The sequence below is a fragment of the Plecotus auritus genome (genome assembly GCF_963455305.1).
Source record: "Plecotus auritus genome assembly, chromosome: 1".
Lineage (NCBI taxonomy): Eukaryota > Metazoa > Chordata > Mammalia > Chiroptera > Vespertilionidae > Plecotus > Plecotus auritus.
Window position 1 is genome coordinate 40,983,637 of NC_137770.1, and position 18,089 is coordinate 41,001,725.

At 40.0% G+C, this 18,089-nt stretch overlaps 1 protein-coding gene across 2 annotated transcripts in view; it reads right to left on the bottom strand.

Annotated features, from left to right (window-relative positions):
* The window catches only part of PELI2 (pellino E3 ubiquitin protein ligase family member 2), a 175,091-nt gene that overhangs the window by 5,613 nt on the left and 151,389 nt on the right, over positions 1 to 18,089 (bottom strand). For both annotated transcript variants that reach the window (XM_080657751.1, XM_080657750.1), the window contains 3 exons: positions 16,251 to 16,352; positions 9,401 to 9,598; positions 7,189 to 7,377 (listed from right to left, as the gene is read on the bottom strand). In XM_080657751.1, coding sequence (XP_080513877.1) covers positions 7,189 to 7,377; positions 9,401 to 9,598; positions 16,251 to 16,352 — 489 coding nt within the window. The remainder of the gene's footprint in view (positions 1 to 7,188; positions 7,378 to 9,400; positions 9,599 to 16,250; positions 16,353 to 18,089) is intronic.

Genomic DNA, 18,089 nt, shown 5'->3' on the forward strand with positions numbered 1-18,089 from the left:
CAGTCCGACATCCCCTGAGGGGTCCCGGATTGGAGAGGGTGCAGGCTGGGCTGACCCCATGCACGAATTTCGTGCACCGGGCCTCTAGTACTACATATGCCACAGTCGCAAAGCCCTAGGCACAACCTGTGTAGCTGGAGGTGTCCAGTTAATGTGGTGGTAATTTCAGTGAGCACAAATCTCCTTAGGTTTTTACTTTTCCTCCTTAAGTCAATAGCACAGTTACCCTCTGATCTCATCAGGGGCCGGAGATGTCCACCCAGTCCATCCAGTGACGACCACACACATTTCACCACAGCTGATCAGAGACCCTGCGGGGCCCTGCAATCATGACCGTGGTGTCCACGCGGCTCCGGTGACTCCTGGCTCCCAACAACCCACCTTTTACCCTGCACTCCTGAGGGCCAGAGCACAGGTGTTCAGTGGGAGCCTTCACTTTGGGAGGATGGCTGGGGGCTGGACTAAGCACCAAGGTGCTCACAAGACTGATGAACAGCTGACAAGCACAGCTGGGTCAGTAGGAATCTGACTGCTGCCTCAGGCCGGGGCATGTGCTCTAAGCCCTGGGGTGCAAGACCAATAAAACCTCACCCCCACCCAGAAGAGCCTTGTTCTTTAGTAGTGGGAGCCACACAGGCTCTAGCTAAAGGTCAGTAAGGTGTTGCAAGTGCTATGTGAGGCCACATCACAGCAGTCCCCACGGGGACTCTGCCGGGGTCTGAATCGAGGCTCTGTCACTTTCTAGCTCCATGACCTTCGAGTCCCAGTGTGTCAGTTTCCTCTTCTGTAAAGTGCAGATTAGGGGATTATAAGGGTTAAAAAGTCATTACAAGTAAAGTGCTTGGAACAATGTCTGGCACACAGTAAGCACTGTATAAATGTTTGGTACCATTACTGATGATGGCAAAGTCAGAAATGGTTTTTAAAGGGTTTTCCTTGAACAGAGATTTGAAAAAGATGTAGTTAGGAGTCAGCAGGTGGGAGAGGAGGCACACCAGGAGGAGGCAGGAGAAGGCCAAACACCATGTGCATTGAGGGAACAAGGGGTTCAACAAGGTTCAACAGGTAGTTGAACGTGGCTGGATGGGGCGCAGGGTGTTGTGGGGGCAGGTCAGGAGTTCCAGGGTGGAGAGATCAGTGCCCAAAGGGTGTCCCTGGGCAGTTTTAGGAAGTTATAAAACAATGATTTGCCTTTCCAAACGGTCCCTTCCAGAAGTGTGGAGGCTGGACTGATGTTTGTAACTGGAAGTGGAAACGGTGGGAGCTCTCTCTCTCTCCAGGCAAAGAGGGTGGGCGCAGCTCAGCAAAGAGAATATCGGTGGCACAGGTATTAAATGTGGAGGAACTGGACTCACAGCCCTCAGCTCCAGATTCAGGAAGAAAGGCTTTTACGTATCTGGCTTCACTGTCTATATAGAACGGGGCTTTCCGGGGACAGATGATCTAGAAGAAATAGCAGATTTGGGAGGAAAGATAGTAAGGTCAGTTTTGGGTGTGTAGTTTTGGGTTGTGCAGAGTGTCTGTAGTGTAATACACAGAAGGCCGGTGTGGCTCAGAGAAGCACATCTGGGATTTATCAGCATCTAGGTGAAGCCTGGAGTGGACGAGACTGCCCACCGGGATCCCTGGGAGGGCAGGAGGCCGAGGACAGAGCCAGGGCACCCCCCACTAAGGCTGGGGTGCAGGAAACGAACCGTGTAAGGAGAAGAGAGGGAGGGGAAGATCAGAAATTTTGTCATTCTCTGGCCTAAAGGACTGTGCTGGCTCTCCATTGCCATCAGGATGAAGCCCAAACTATTAACCTTCACAATATGGCCACTAGACTTCAACTGTTGTAGCTCGCAGTGAAACAGGGCTGCCTGTGCTGAGTGCACTCAGTTCAAGTCTATGGATGCACTGAGCTGGACTGCCACAGCATGCGCACAAAGTGCCCTTTGAGTAGCACTCTCCATCACACCCCACCCCATATGTACCCCTCGCCTGGGGAACTCCCTCTCATCATTCAGGTCTTGCTGGGAGGTCACTGATTCAGAATGCAGAGCTACTACATGCAAGAAGCAGGACTGGAGCCTGTGGCCTGCCTTCGGAACCACAGTGGCTGCCCACACAGTGGCCTGTTTTCCTCTTATCTGTTCTCTCTTATGTGCCACCTCTATCTATGAACAAAATGTGTAGCTTTTCTCCAGAATACAGTGTAGGGGGCAGAATGGGGTAGATACCACTATGCAGAGGCAAGGATTTGGATTTTATTTTTTAAACTAGAGGCCTGGTGCATGAAATTCGTGCACGGGTAAGGTCCCTAGGCCTGGCCAGCGATCAGGGCTGATCAGGGCCTTCCTTCCCCGGACTGCCGGCTGGGGCCCTTCCTTCCCCCAGCTGCTGATGGGGCCTTCCTTTATTCCGCGCCACCCACTGGTGGTCAGCGCATGTCATAGTGAGTGGTCGAACTCCTGGTCGGTTGAACTCCTGAGGAGATGATTTACATATTAGCCTTTTATTATATAGGATTCTACAAAAGGGGGACAAAGAGAAGGCAGAAGGAATAGACAGGGTTGTGGAAGTGAGAGATAGTTAAAACCTAATGGCCCCAAAATATCAGATGGCTAAGCTTAGAAAACAGAATTCAAAGCCCCATCCTCCACCTGTAGCAAGTGACAACCTTTTAAAGCCTGGTTTCCTCACCTGTAAATGGTAACAGTAACAATACTGACCTCCTACGGCTGCTTTGAGTGATGTCTGAGAGAGAATTAACACAGAACACTTGGTACAGCCTATGTGTAGTAACACTATGGTTATTTTTTATTTTTAATCCTTGCACCCACGGGACAGAGGACGTGCTTAGATAGGGGAAGGGAAAGAGAGAGAGAGATATACATGTGAGAGAGAAACATGGATCAACCCCCTTCCATACATGCCCTGACCAGGGGTTGAATGCACACCCCAGGTATGTGCCCTGACTGGGAATCGAACCCGTAACCTTTCAGTGCACAGGACAAAGCTCAACTGACTCAGCCACTCTGGCTGGGCAACACTATGGTTATTTTTATAATTTCACCTAAAATTAGGTAAGCAAATCAACTTAACTGAATTTATCTAATTTTACAGAAAGCCATATAGTTTAATAAAATACTCGAGTCTACTAGAGCGGTATTACACATATTACCATGTTATCATGCTATATAATAAAGAGGTAATATGCAAATTGACCTTCACGCCCTCGCATAAGATGACTGCCCCCATGTGGTCAAAATGGCCATCCCCATGTGGTCAAAGATGGCCACCACAAGATGGCCAGCAGGGGAGGGTAGCTGTGGGCGATCAGGCCAGCAGGGGAGGGCAGTTGGGGGTGACCAGGCCTGCAGGGGAGGGAGGGCAGTTGGGGGAGACCAGGCCTGTAGGGGAGGGCAGTTAGGGGTGGCCAGGCTAGCAGGGGAGGGCAATTAGGGGCAACCAGGCCTGCAGGGAGGGAAGTTAGGGGTGACCAGGCCCGCAGGAAAGGGCAGTTGGGGGCGACCATGCCAGCAGGGGAGGGCAGTTGGGGGCAACCGGGCCGGCAGGGGAGCAGTTAGGCGTCAATCAGGCTGGCAGGGGAGTGGTTAGAGGGTGATCAGGCTGGCAGGCAGAAGTGGTTAGGGGCAATCAGGCAGGCAGGCAGGCAGGCGAGCAGTTGGGAGCCAGCAGTCCCAGATTGTGAGAGGGATGTCCGACTGCCGGTTTAGGCCCGATCCCTGTGGGACATCCCCCGAGGGGTCCCAGATTGGAGAGGGTGCAGGCTGGGCTGAGGGACACCCCTCCACCCCACCCCAGTGCATGAATTTCATGCACCAGGCCTCTAGTTAACTAGATAAATGAGTAGGACACAATTCACAGTTCATTTGCCTATTCATTTACTCAGGGGTTTAAGCTCCTGAAAAAATATTTCCCCCACACTTAATTAAAGTACCAAGGGCTCATCATGTGCTGTAATAATGAGCAACTGTGGTGACTTGTTAAAAACACGCAAGTATATTGATTCACATTAAACACTGAGTATGATGTTAATACAAAACCCTCTACCAGGAGGCAAAGACTGTTGTCATAACTAATATTCTGGACTTTTAGCTGACCACCTTAGTTTCAATATTTCCATATTAAATTACAAATGCTATTTCAAGACACACAGTTTCTATCAGCTGCTACTGGTAACATGCATAGGACCAGAGTGTCGCACATTGGAAAGGAAGTGCAAAGAATCAGCAGGCTTTTTTTTCAGACAGAGATAAAGTGCTCTCCCAGTTCTCAAGTGGGGATCGCAGGAGGATGTCCCTTCATCCCCACAGTGTCACCCACAAGTCCAAGACCAGACTGACAGAAACTGGAAACCTTTACTGTTGGCTGGGTCAATTATGTACTACCAGACAGTACAGCACAGCTTTACGTAGGTCTCAGGGTCACTTCCAGGGAAAACTAACATTAGTCTATAGTAACATATTTTGGCGTGGTCTCTGTGGCACTGTAGACTTCTCTGGCACACTACAGCAGTGTGAGCTGGGTCACTACACAATTCCCAGAGTGGGAAAGACACGCATCCCAAGTGTGTCCTCCGGGACGAACAAGCCCTTTTGTGGATTGCTGCGAATGCTTTACATTTGCCCAGGAGGCAAATGCGTTGGTGTGACCATCTCAGATGAGAGCCAAATGTGACTCCTCACAAGATAGTACTGAGTGATGGCCAGGAGTCCAGACTCTTAATCAGGGGGACCCGAGTTTCAATCCAATCTGTTGCCACTTTCTAACTCTGTGACACTGGGCGATATTTACCGTATTTTTCCGTGTATAAAACACCCCCCACTTTTTCAACCCAAAATTAAGAAATGAATATTTTAAACATTGTGCTGGTTTTCCTCTTAAGGCCTTCTTCCTTTTTGGCATCTTAAGGAGCTGCTTTTCCTGTTTTCTCCACTGATCATACACTCAGTGGGAGGAGGTCCAAATTGTCTCTCTGCAGCTCTATTTCCATGCTCTTTTGCATAGCTGATTACATTCAGTTTGAATTTTGCAGAGTAAGACAATCACTTACAGGTATTTATCTTTTTATTTTTTGACATCTTTATGGGCTCAAACGCTCTGTCCCTGTTGCATCTGTGCACTCTCCACCTCCACCTCCAATTATGGCATCAGCTGACATCAATAACAATAAGGCTTGTGATTGGAGGAAGTCTGTTTGACAAGGTATGGGCAGCTACTCACTTGCGAGGCTCCCTCCTCGGCTGACTTCCGTGTATAAGACACGCCCCAACTTTCAGTCTAACAATTTTAGAAAAAGCATCTTATACATGGAAAAATATAGTAACCTCTCTACTCCATACCTTCCTCACCCATAAAAGTGGGACAATTCCACTTCCCTGACAAGGTTGCTGTGAAGATTAAATTAGGAGTTAATGATGTCTCTGAAATGTTAATGCAGTGCCAGCACCCAGCAATCTTTTATTGACTTCTCACTGTTGCTCTTAGAATGAGTAATAACCAGGCTGGCCAACATAGGTCAGTGTTGTGTAACACTATCTGGTGATCAGAGACAAAAAGTTATTTGGAAAAACTGCTGTCACATTTTCTTCCCTATTTATAATCTCTTTAAAAGCGTTTAGACAAAGTTTATTGAATTTGCTTGGCCTCTCTTAAAAAACACTCCTCATATGTACTCAGCTATGATGCTCCAAGACTGGGCTTTATCATCAAAGAAGTTGTACCTGTAGCTGAGTGATGGTATAAAATAGAAATTTAAAAACCATTCCTTGATAATAAATAGCAAGGAGAGAAAAGCCAGGTTAGTAAAACAGCCCCCCATCTTCGTTTTCCACCTTAAAAATTTTGGTTATTATCTTTCTCTCTGAAAAATGCTAGAACAATCCTCTATTTCCCTGTTTTTTTTCTATGGGAATTTTGAAGAAACCATTTGTTCTTTCTTGTGCTAGCTTCTATCTAACCATTAATTAAAAGTACTGGAGTGAGTGGGAAATTTATTAAGAACCTTTAGATGATTGGATAAGAAAGCTGTGGTACATTTACACAATGGAGTACTACTAGGCTGTAAAAAAAAAAAAGAAGAAATTCTTACCTTTTGCAACAGCATGGATGGACCTGGAAATTATTATGCTAAATGAAGTAAGGCATTCAGAGAGAGACAAATGCCATACGATCTCAAATGTGGACTCTAATCAACGAAATACTCAACAAACAAAATAGAAACAGAAGCACAGACACATAGAACAGACTGACAGCTGTCAGAGGAAAGAGGGTTTGGGGTGTTGGGTGATAAAAGGTGAGGGGATTAAGCAAAACATATATATATGACACATAAACATGGGCAACAGTGTGGGGCTAGCCAGAAGGGAAGGTGGATGGGGGAGGTGGAAATGGGCAAAGGGGGGATAAGTGGGGACGGAAAGAGACTTGACTTTGGGTGATCAGCACATGATGCAGTGTGCAGATGATGTTTTATTAAATTGTACACTTGAAACCAATGTCACCCGAATAAATTCAATTTAAAAAAACCTTGCACACTGTGCCCCATAGCTGTGGCAAGATCATTGTCCATAGAAGAAAGGGTTAAAGAACCAAGTGCTTTAGGGCATTTGGGATAAGTAATAATAGTTCTAGGAAAATATTAGCATGCCAAGTCAATGCACATATGACTTATTTAAAATAAAAAGCTATAACTCACGATTCTGGTGAGTTATATATATAGGGAATTATGTATTAATTTTCTTATTACAAACTCAAAAAAAAAACTAATTATCTTTTAGTTCCAGAAGGTCTAGTAAATAATTATGTAAATCAAAATTTTCACTAATTAGTCTTAGACTGTTTAAGTTTTTTTCCAAATTAGTAAAGTTTTACACTAAAAATAAGTTTATTCTTAGTGAATGTAAGTGGAATTTTGTGGTGAAGGACATAATAAATGATTATGCTCTTAAGGTTGTAAGGAGCAAAAGATAATGTGTTCTGCTATGAGGAAAGCTTAATCGTTAGAGGAAATAGGGCCATTTCCCTCATGCTTTCAGGGCCTGCAGAATTCTCACCCTCCTGGGCCAGTGGTACCCAGCACCCGTACTTGTACAAAGCTTCTGAATTTCGGGGAGGAAAATGACAGTCCTCAAGTTAGGTTTTTGTAGCTGGTTGCATTTTTTCAGAGTGAAGTCTACTCACCAGCTTTCCCCTCTGCTGGGCTGACCTGGTTTCTCGCAAGGTGTACACATCTCCGCAGACGGAGATCTCACGCCAGACCCCGGGCTGGGACTCCTCAGTGAAGCCCCCTCTGGGGTGCATCACCAGGACCCCGTTTGTAGTGAGCCCATCCATGTGGCCATCAGGGTTTTTCCATTTTGCTGCCTTTTCCTGGAGAGTGGAGAAAGCATGATAAATTAAGGGATTCTAGAATCTCTTTAAAATATTGGGTAGGTGCGGAGGGGATGGAAGTGGTGAATTTTCATTTTCAATTTAAAGCCAATCAGAATAAAATATCCAGTTAGTCCAACAATATGGAAGAAGTGGTAAAATGGATGAATAATTTATCTTCAGAGACACATTCTATTTATCTCGGGAGCTTAAAAACAAACAACCTGAAGCCTGGGCCTCTCCCTCACAGATTCTTTTTCACAATCCACCCACCTCCCTCCAGGTGATTCCAGAATCTTCAGTTTATTTGTGCAGTGCTTTCATCTCATGACCTAAAGATGCTTTGCAAGAACTCATTATCAGGGAAATGTGCAGAGGAAGGGAAAACATTTCTATTAAACATATAAAATTTCAACAAATGTGAAGCCAACAATCTGTGGCCATTGTTTTCCTTTGAATCGGGACAGAGGATGTCGAGGAAGGCTCAGCAGCTTGTTGTCATAGCAGGACAGACACCTGGACAATTGACTGTGCTGCAGGGATTTTGCTCCTCTCTCGAGGCGGATATTGTTCACATGGCTTAGGGGTAAATCCTGAGTATGCTAAGCCAGGTATGATGATTCCAGTTCCTTGCTAATGGCTGGTTTAGGGGTGGGCATGTGGCAGATCTGGCCAATGGGACCTGACTGAGTCTTCTGGGAGGCTGCCTGGTAAAATTTCTAGTAAGAGACAAGAGACAAGGGATAAGCTGCCTCTGCCGCCTCTTCTTCGGCCAGAAGCTGCCGTGCTGCAGGGGTGTGTGGTAGTGCAGAAGCATCTCTCACCCATGGGACGACCTCGCCTGAGGAAGCTAATGTGCCCAGAGGGAGAGGGCAAGACAGAAAAAACTGGTTCCTCAGATGTCACAGAACCACTGAACCAAGCAACCCTGCAGTTGGCCTTGCTTGGCACTTCCTGTAATGTGGGATAATGCATTTTTATTATGGTTTAGGCCATTTTGAGTGTTTTTATTTTCCCTACAAAAATATCCTGATTCAAAAAGGAACTACATGGGCCGGCCAGTTTGGCTCAGTGGTTGAGCATCGACCTATGAACCAGGAAGTCACGGTTTGATTCCCAGTCAGGCCATATGCCCGGTGCCCAGGTTGCGGGCTCAATCTCCAGCGTGGGGCCTGCAGGAGGCAGCCAATCAATGATTCTCTCTCATCATTGATGTTTCTATCTTTCTCTCTCCCTTTCCCTTCCTCTCTGAAATGAATAAAAATATATTTTAAAAAGAACTATATGAAAACTGGATATTCACTAAACCTTTTGGGTTTAAATTACATGGAACCCTATGAAAGCAGAAATTTTAATGTTTTGTTCTCTGTGATATCACATCTATAACCCAATATGGAACACAGCAAACACTCAATTTCTGAAAGAATGAATAATTAACATTTTCCTTTGAACTCTAATTATCTAGATTTGTACATTTATTTTCCCTATAAAATAAACCCCCTTAAAACTATCATAATACATTATGCACAATGTTAAGATATATACTTTAAAAAATTAATTACTATACACATTATAATTATCATAGCAAATAAAACAAGTAATGGCAATTATTTTCAGATTTTTAGTAACAGCTTTGCAAACTGGCCATCTGAAAATTAAAATCTCAAAATTTAAGTAGAGGCATCATGTAAAACACATTTTTTGGTCACAATTATATGTCATATATGATAATAATGGGTGCTTTTCTTTTTCTATTTTTATTGATTTCAGAGAGGAAGGGAAAGACAGAGAGAGAGAGAAAGAGAAAGAAAGAGAGAGAGAGACATCAATGATGAGAGAGAATCATTGATCATTGTCTCCTATAGGCCCCACACTGGGGATCAAGCCCAAAACCTGGGCATGTGCCCTGACTGGGAATCGAACCATGACCTTCTGGTTCATAGGTCAATGCTCAACCACTGAGCAACACTGGCCAGACAGTGGGTACTTTCCTTGAAACAAGGTAATTATTAATAGTACTTACTCCAAGAAATATGTTTTTGGAAGAGTCGAATCCGGCTGCGAATATCCGTGCTGTATAAGGCTCATTTCTGTCACAGACAATCCTGCAGGCAAACCTGGATATGGTGCTTTGTGTGATCTGGGCTTCGTCACTGTTCTGACCGCCAGAAACTGTGTCTGTGACGACAAAGTCGATAGGGCTCTCGGTTGATCTGCCCACCTGAGTAAATAAAAGCACTCATAACTCACTTAAAAAATATCATGTCATCATACTTTGCTCAAATGGAGTGAGAGTTCAGGACCCTTTAACATTCCTTATCTCTGCTCTGAAGGTCAGAATTTAAGGGGAAAAAAATAGCCCTAATTCAGACCTAAGATCAAAAACCTGTTACCATTCCTCAGTGTAAGGAGGATGTACAGGGCTATCCAAGTCAGCCGAAGTTTGGATGCAGTCAAATGAAAGATTTAAAAAGCTGGTCTTAATATTTCAATTAGGGATTTTTAAAAAATTCTCTTGGGAAAGTCTAAAAAGTTGCCAATAATATTATATTGGCTTTCTTTCCTTGGTAAGTTTAAATGCTGCCAAGAAGCATATATTTCATTGGCCAGATCTTACAGTTCTAACAAAGCTTTTCATATTCAATAAACCCAAATAAGACAGGAATTGTTCTGTGAACAGAAGTATTTGTTTACAAATAAAGAAATCTCAAGACAAAAGAGTAAAATGTTTATGTAATGATTTTCTATGAATCTCTACTGGAAAATGGTAATGTTATATATGCCAAAGAGACTTCTTAATTTAAAATCACTTATATGTAAGTGAATAATTTCTTGCTAAACATATTAATATTCTAACAATAGTGACTTTGATTCTGAAGCTGCCAATGGGAGGAACACAGATGTGTATATGTAAGGTCCCCAAAAGGCAATTTCCCAGGAATCTTTATCCGGATCTCAAAATTCTATCTAAAATATAAGCAATATAATGTACTTTTTATCCAAATGTATAAAAGGGAAAGTATTAATATACAGTGCATAAATTCAGCTCTACTTGCTTCCTGGAACAATATTAAATTTCTTTTGTAAGTCTCACATATACATTCTTATACATAGACTATCGCAAACCAACCAACAACAGACATCTCTTTTCTCCTGTTCTTTTTTTCTTTTTTCTTTTACAAACCTTAATTTCTTGTCCTAATGAAATATTCCTAGAATAAACTAAACCACTGGGCTCACGGAAACTCATCAACTTAACTAGATGCATATTGCCTGAATGTATGTATTTCAGGTTTAGAAAGCCTGTAACTTGTTTAAAAATGCAACATAAAATGTAAATTAGAGGTATTACAAAATCATATCATCATACAATTCATCTTTCTGAAGTGGCAGACTCTCCTCTCTGCTAGATTCATTTAAAAGTTGGGCGTGTAACTCAGAAGTTCTGAATCAGACCACTCTAATTTTTTTTAAAGCCCCTTTTAAATTTATTTTCTTAGCTACTTTCAAGTATATAATCAGCATTATTAACCTAATCACCATGTGGTACATCAAATCCCCAGAACTTATTCATCTTACATCTGGAGGTTTATACTGTTTGACCAACATCTCTACCAAACCCCCCTTTTCTCCACCCTCAGCCCCTGGAAACCACCATTCTAGTCTCTGTTTCTCTGATTTTCATTTTTTTAAAGATTGCACATATAAGTGATATTACACAGCTTTTGTCTTTCTCTGACATATTTCATTTTAAAAGACTTTTATTCAATTAAAGAAGTAAAAAATACTTATGCAAAATATTTCACAAATATAGGAAAGCATAAAGGAGAAAATAAAGCTCAGAAACAAACCCATCCTGAACCTCTATTCCAATGAAGCTTAGAAAATGTGAAAAGTTCTAAAATTGCCTGGTCACAAAATCCAGAGTTCTCATAACGACACAGTCTCTGACCTCATTTGTCAACTCCATGCCTTTTTAAGCTCTGTTATAAGTTCAAAGCTAAAACCACGCTTCAATAGAATGTCACACAACTGCTCCTTGTCTACAGAGATTATTCTCTTCAAGAAAGGCCATTCTGATCTCATCCCAAGGTATTAAATTAATGTCTTGATGAATTAACTGAAATTGACTGTAATACATGACATTTTATTCCAGCTGGAACATACTGCTAGGATCAATTATTTCAAGTCATGATACTTATCTGACTGGTCATATAAGATTTGTTTATCAATTCACTTCCACTTAAAACTAACCTGCAGAGTGCTAGTATAATTTTACTAGAGGCCTGATGCACAAAATTGGTGCAAGAGTAGGCCTTCCTTCCCCTGGCTGCCCGCACCGGCTTCCCTCTGGCATCTGGGACCGGGGCTTCCCTTGCAGCTCCGGCTTCGTCCCGAAGGATGTCTGGTCTAATTAGCTTTTATTATTATAGATACTGCAGAACACAAACTTCAGGGGGCTTTTGCCAGGAAAAAATTGAGCCACTTTCCTACTTGAAAATTCACCCACTGTGGAAAAACTTGGTCCTGTTTTTTCTTTTGTTTACTGGATCAACTTTACATTAAGAGCAGTCATGTAGATAAGCCAAGATGTTTCTGTATTTCATCTGATATTCATACAGTGCTGATATTCATACAGTAGCCACATGGAAAACTTTAACCCTTACTACTGATACAGACACAGCATCATTCAGCACTTTAAATTTTAATATATCTGAGAAGAGTTTGGGTTTGCCTGATTGTCAGTTGAAGTCAGTACAGGTAAGATAGTACGGGAGCACCTGAAAAGGCCTCCCTCAGGTTTCCCAGACCAATCCTTCCCACGGCCCTGCACCTGTAACATTATCTGGCTTCCCTCCTATGACAAGAATGAGATATTGCCGCTGCTATTTAGGACCAATCTCTTCACTGATGCCTGAGATCCCAATGTTCTCCGCCTCCTAAGGATTTTGCTCCCAATATTTGCTCCTGCCATCCCTCTCTCCTGAATCATCAATTTCTCTCTGGAGACTGGATCATGCCATCAGCTATCAAACACATCCTGGAGCTTCTCAAACTGTGCCTCTGTGGAGGAAAGAACCAGTTTTCTTGTTTTGTAAATTTCAACTTGCCACTGATACCTTATAAAAATACAATAACATGAGTATTAGAAAAATGATCACTTGTTCCGATACTTCAGGAATACCAAACTGCTGTAACAGCTTCCAATTTCCTACTCATCTCACTCTGCATGAATCTCGGTTCTCAAACAGCTCCCATCTTGAACAATTTGGTTCTCGACCAAGTTTTTCATAAAAAAATGACTTGGTTGACCAAAACCTTCAGTTTTGGACCTGACAACCCTTTCATGCTGATACCTCAGCAAGATGAAAAACATCTCTCAGGCAACAAACAAAAGAGAGAATGCTTTTGTTGCTGGCCAAATATACTATTAGCACAATTAAAACATAAAGAAGCCATCAGGAGTGCTAATGTTGCTAAGAGTGTGAAAATGCTCACAAAACAACAACCACAGGCAATTGAATAGGTAGAAAAACTGCTGTTGACTGGATCAAGGAAAAGCAGTTAGCTAGTGATAGCATTTCTGAAGCAGTGATATATGAAAAATACATTTAAAGTTAGTGGGTGGTTTGATAAATTTAAGAAGTGGATATTTATAAATTAAACAGTAAATTAGACATGTAGTATATATAAGAATGGTTAAAACTGAATCATTTTGGGGTCTGGAACAGATTAATTCAATTTACATGACTTCTAATGGAAAAAACATGATTCGGTTTTCGAACACATTGCTTCTCAAACAGAACAAATTAAGTTTGAGAAACGAGGTCCCACTTACTGTTAACAGACTTTTAGCTGCTCTGCCCAGGAGTTTGAGTAGCACTGTTCTAGTCTCTCATCTTTAAAAAACACTTTCCTTTGCCTGCAGGCAACCCTCAAACTATTACCTCATTTCTGATTCATTTAATAACAAGCAATACTTCTTGAAAACCCCTCACTAGTTACTGCTTCCATTTCCTTACTCATTCCCTTAACGTCTCTCCTCAACCCACTGCAATGGAGCTTCTCTCCCCAAGGCTCTTGCTGAGGTTTCCAGTGCTTATAATCAGCCAGCATATGCTGACACATTTGTACCTGGCATTCAAATAATGAAACCCTTCTAGGCTAGTTGGTAAATAGCTCCCTTTCCTACTCTTTTTGTTCTCTCCCTGGGTAATCTAATCAAATCCCAGCTATTAGCTGCAAAGCCCTGATCTCTCCCCCGAGCTTCAGACTAGCACACCCAATGCAGATACTTGGATGACTAATAAGAATATCAAATGTAACTTGTTCCAAACAGAACCTAGATCCCCTTTAGCCCCTGGATTTCCTATGTCAATGATTGGCATCCAATTTGCTCAAGTTAAAAATCAATACCCAAGAATTATCCTTGTTTCCTTCATCCACACCCATGTTTAATCTTGTTGAAATCCTGTCCACACTACCTCCAAAACACATCTTTCCTCACCTTTGTTCCAGTTACCACCACCTCTTACTCGGATTGCATTACCTTAGCCTCCAAACTGGTTTTTCAGTTTCACACTGGCCTCCTACATTCTCCTCTATAGAAAGTAGCTGGAGATATCTTTTAAAAACATAAATCAGATTATAGCTCTCTCTTACTTAAAATCCTCCAACAGTTTCTCCTAAACTCCTAGAATAAAACCCAAGTTCTTTACTTGGCCTAAAGGCCCTACCTCTTCCCACCTCTGCCTACCTTTCCAAGGTCATCTCAGGTCATTTCCCTCCTTCTTCACTCTGCTCCTACCCCTGAGGCCTTGGCCTTCTGCCTGGAATGCCTGCTTGTTTGTGGTCTATTTGCCTCTCTAGAATGTAGGCTCCATGAGAGATAGCCTTAGCGGTCTATGTACAGGAACTAGGTGAGTATCTGACACACAGTAGGCACTCATGAAATGAAACTGATGAATGGAGGATTATGACAGTGAGCTTTGAGCACTGTGAAATAAACACACTCACACGTTTTAAGAAATAACTATTGAAAAAATATTGATATTCTTAAACATTTTCCTCAACTATATAGATAACTAATGTTAACCTCTAAAACTACTAAGAGATTTTATTCAGTAGAATGAGAAAATAATTGGGAATATTATAAAATAAAATGGCATGAAGAGTAAAACCACTTAATATTTTGTCTGAATTTGATAAATCTTACTTTTGAGTTCAAACTAGCACTTAAATACTATGTCTATACCTATGACTATGACTATGATGATGGCTCTATCTACCCAAAATTGTTTAGCTTTTTATAAAACAGCTAACACATTAACATCATTCAAGAAATAAAAAAGTATGAAATACCTCCCTGTATATCACCTGCCTAGACCTCTTCCCCAAAGGGAACTGCTTTACTTAATGCATATAAGCATTATTTAAACATTTAATAATACTTATTTAATACTTAATGATTAATATCCTATTTACAATTTAATATATTTAATATTATTTACTTTACTAACATTTAACATTAATATTAACTGAATATAATGCTATCAATGACTCAAAATATAATATATTAAACAGTATTAATATTTAATTCTTTAAATATGTTTGGAACTCTTTCTGTGTCTGCTTATTCTGTTTTATAGTCTTGGAGGCCCCGACTATGTCCCCAAATTCACAGAACTGGTCCCCTACTGAAGTATATTTAGGTTTTTTGTAATCTTTTGTTAGTAAAGCATGCGTCAAACAGTAAAACTTGATAAAAATGTCATTTTGTAAGTATGGAGGGGTATCTCTGAGGTAAATCTCTAGGAAGAAAAGAGCTTTAGGAGAAGAGCTGAGTCTAAAAGTGTAAACATTTTGTATTTTTCATAGGTATTTCCAAATCACCATCCTATAGAGATCATACCAATTTATAGCATGTAGAAGCCTGTCTCCCACATCTTTGACAAAACCTTTTGGATTTTTGCCAGTCTGATAAATTGAGCATATTTTCTTACTTGCAGGAGTTATTTTAATGCTTTTTGATGTATCTATACTTTTTTTTGACATTTGTTTCAACATCATTTAATAATTTAACTCTCCATATATAAATGCAAAGCCTCATGGCTTCCAATTTGTGTTTGCTTTTTTTTTATTAGCCTTGATTTTAATTTTCTGTTGTTTTAAAGTACCAAATCTTGGATATAGTAATTCTCTTTTAAAATTAATGATGATTTCCCCCCCTTTATTACTTCCTTCCTCCTCTTTTCTTTTAATGTATTTCTGGACATTCTAATATATATCACTAGAACTATTCCAGAACTTCTACTTTCTTAGTGTCATTTTTTTAAACAAAACTTTTTGAGATAAATGTTCAGTTCCCTGGCCCTTCGACCCTCTCTGCCTCCCTCCTTCCCTCCCTTGCTTCCTCCCTTCCAAATAATAAAAGCACTTAAAGTTTTTATATTTCTTTTGAGTATGCTGTCAGTCATATCAAATGAGTTTTGCTATATAATGTTCCCAGTTGTTTTTAAAAAGGCCTAAAATTGTATTTTTGATGTCACCTTTCATTCAAGTGTTATTTAGGAAATATTTTAAACATGTTGGCTTTTAAAAGTAGCTGGCTATAAAAATTTTATTCTTATTATTAAAGTCTATGTTTATTACATTGAAATCTGAGAATGTAGCCTTTATAATTCCTTCTGCAGTTTTAGAATTAAGTTTTCTTAGTCTCTCAAAAAACAAATAGGAATAATTTTTATATTATCCTCACCTCTTTCCCCTTGGGCATCACCAAAAGCTAATGTGCTAGAAGGTCTGATCACATATCAAAATATAGAACTGAAGGAATAATGTCCTAAAATTTCCACTAAAAAAAAAAACGTTACCTGAAACATATCCGTATCTTTATCATGTGTATATTCGACCACCACAGTCTGATTCCTTGACAGAGTGTATGATATACTATGTTGACCTTTGCAGCTGATTGCCTAATAATGAAATAGAAAAAGTAAAAATTTGTTAAAATTTAATTTCAACAACTTACTCACAATTCAGTCTGTAGTAGAGACATCATTCTACCAGCAAAACCCAACACAAGTCAGCATTTTCCTAACACTCAGAGCCTGTCCCTGTGCTGTGCCCTGATTACAGAGCAGCCAATAGTTGAAATTCTGGTGTTACCCAATATTTTATCTTAACATGAAAAATGTTTTAGTTATTTCAACTCAAAGCTAATTTACTAGTTTGCAATTCTTGATTTAATCATAGCCCAGAAAACATCCACTTTCTCTGTTACTTAACTCAGTGATAAAATTTTAGACTAATATGATTGATTTAAAATTTTAAAACTTATTTCACATTACATAAATCAATAACATTTTTGGTATTTTCCTGTGTGATAGAGATTATAATCATAGTAAAAGATTCTCTGAAAAAATTGTTAATGTGCGCCCTAACCGGTTTGGCTCAGTGGATAGAGCATCAGCCTGCAGACTGAAAGGTCCCAGGTTCGATTCCGGTCAAGGGCATGTACCTTGGTTACGGGCACATCCCCAGTAGGAGGTGTGCAGGAGGCAGCTGATGGATGTTTCTCTCATCGATGTTTCTAACTCTCTATCCCTCTCCCTTCCACTCTGTAAAAAATCAATAAAATATATTTTTTTTAAAAATTGTTAATGTTCTGTAAGAATATCTATATAATAATGTACTTTTCTAGCTGATAATCATACTTATACTGTTCTACATCTTATTTAAATCTTCTATAAGCAGTTGCTTAACCCAGATAGTTATTGAATTAATAAATAAGGTAGCTAAGTTAGTTTTATCTTTATATTTTTAGACTAGTCTTATTCAAAAAAATCTAGAAATCAATAATACAATATTGTTCTTATTTCCTCCATAATGATATATTTGAATACATCTTAAGTTGTGATCACATACTTTTACATTTCCAAATTAACAACAAAGTTTACTTAAATTGTACTTCAAATTATTTCAATGACATTTTATCCATTCTACTTTATCTTCATCTCCACTCCTTTACATTAAGTATAATAAAACTTTAATAAGCATACCTATTAGACACTTACTGAAGATGATACTGTCTGAAGATCAAGAAAGCATTTGGAAGTAGCTGGACATATACAGTGTACTACTGAAAATGTCTGAACATTTATATTTGGCTCACATAATTAGAGTAATAAATAGTATAACATTCCAAATCAAGTTAGAAGTTAGCCTGGTTCATCTCATGCTTATTTAATCAGCTGCCCTGAGAAACTTCATGACCAAAGTGATGTTCTGTTGTATGGGCTTCATTAGATAATATTAAGCATTAAAAATAAAAATAAATATATTTTGTATGATCAGGAACCTAAAAAATATTTCTTATACTACTCCACTTCAGCAACAAACATAATCTTAAATTTTTATTGGTACAAATCAGATAAATTCAATGGTATTGATAACATGACATTTTTAGAAAGTCAAATTAATATAGCACTATTTTCAATTTAAGATGAGTTGATGTTTATCTTTATAGTTAAGTGACAAAAGTCCACTTTAAGAAAAATAACTTTATTAAACTCAAACTTACAAAACTAATAACCAGGGAGTATGTATACAATAATTTTTTTACGGTTTTTAAAAAAGTGTTTATGGCATTTACAAGTATTCAATTTACAAATGAATCAACTCCAATATACTAGGTGTACTGGTTAATAATG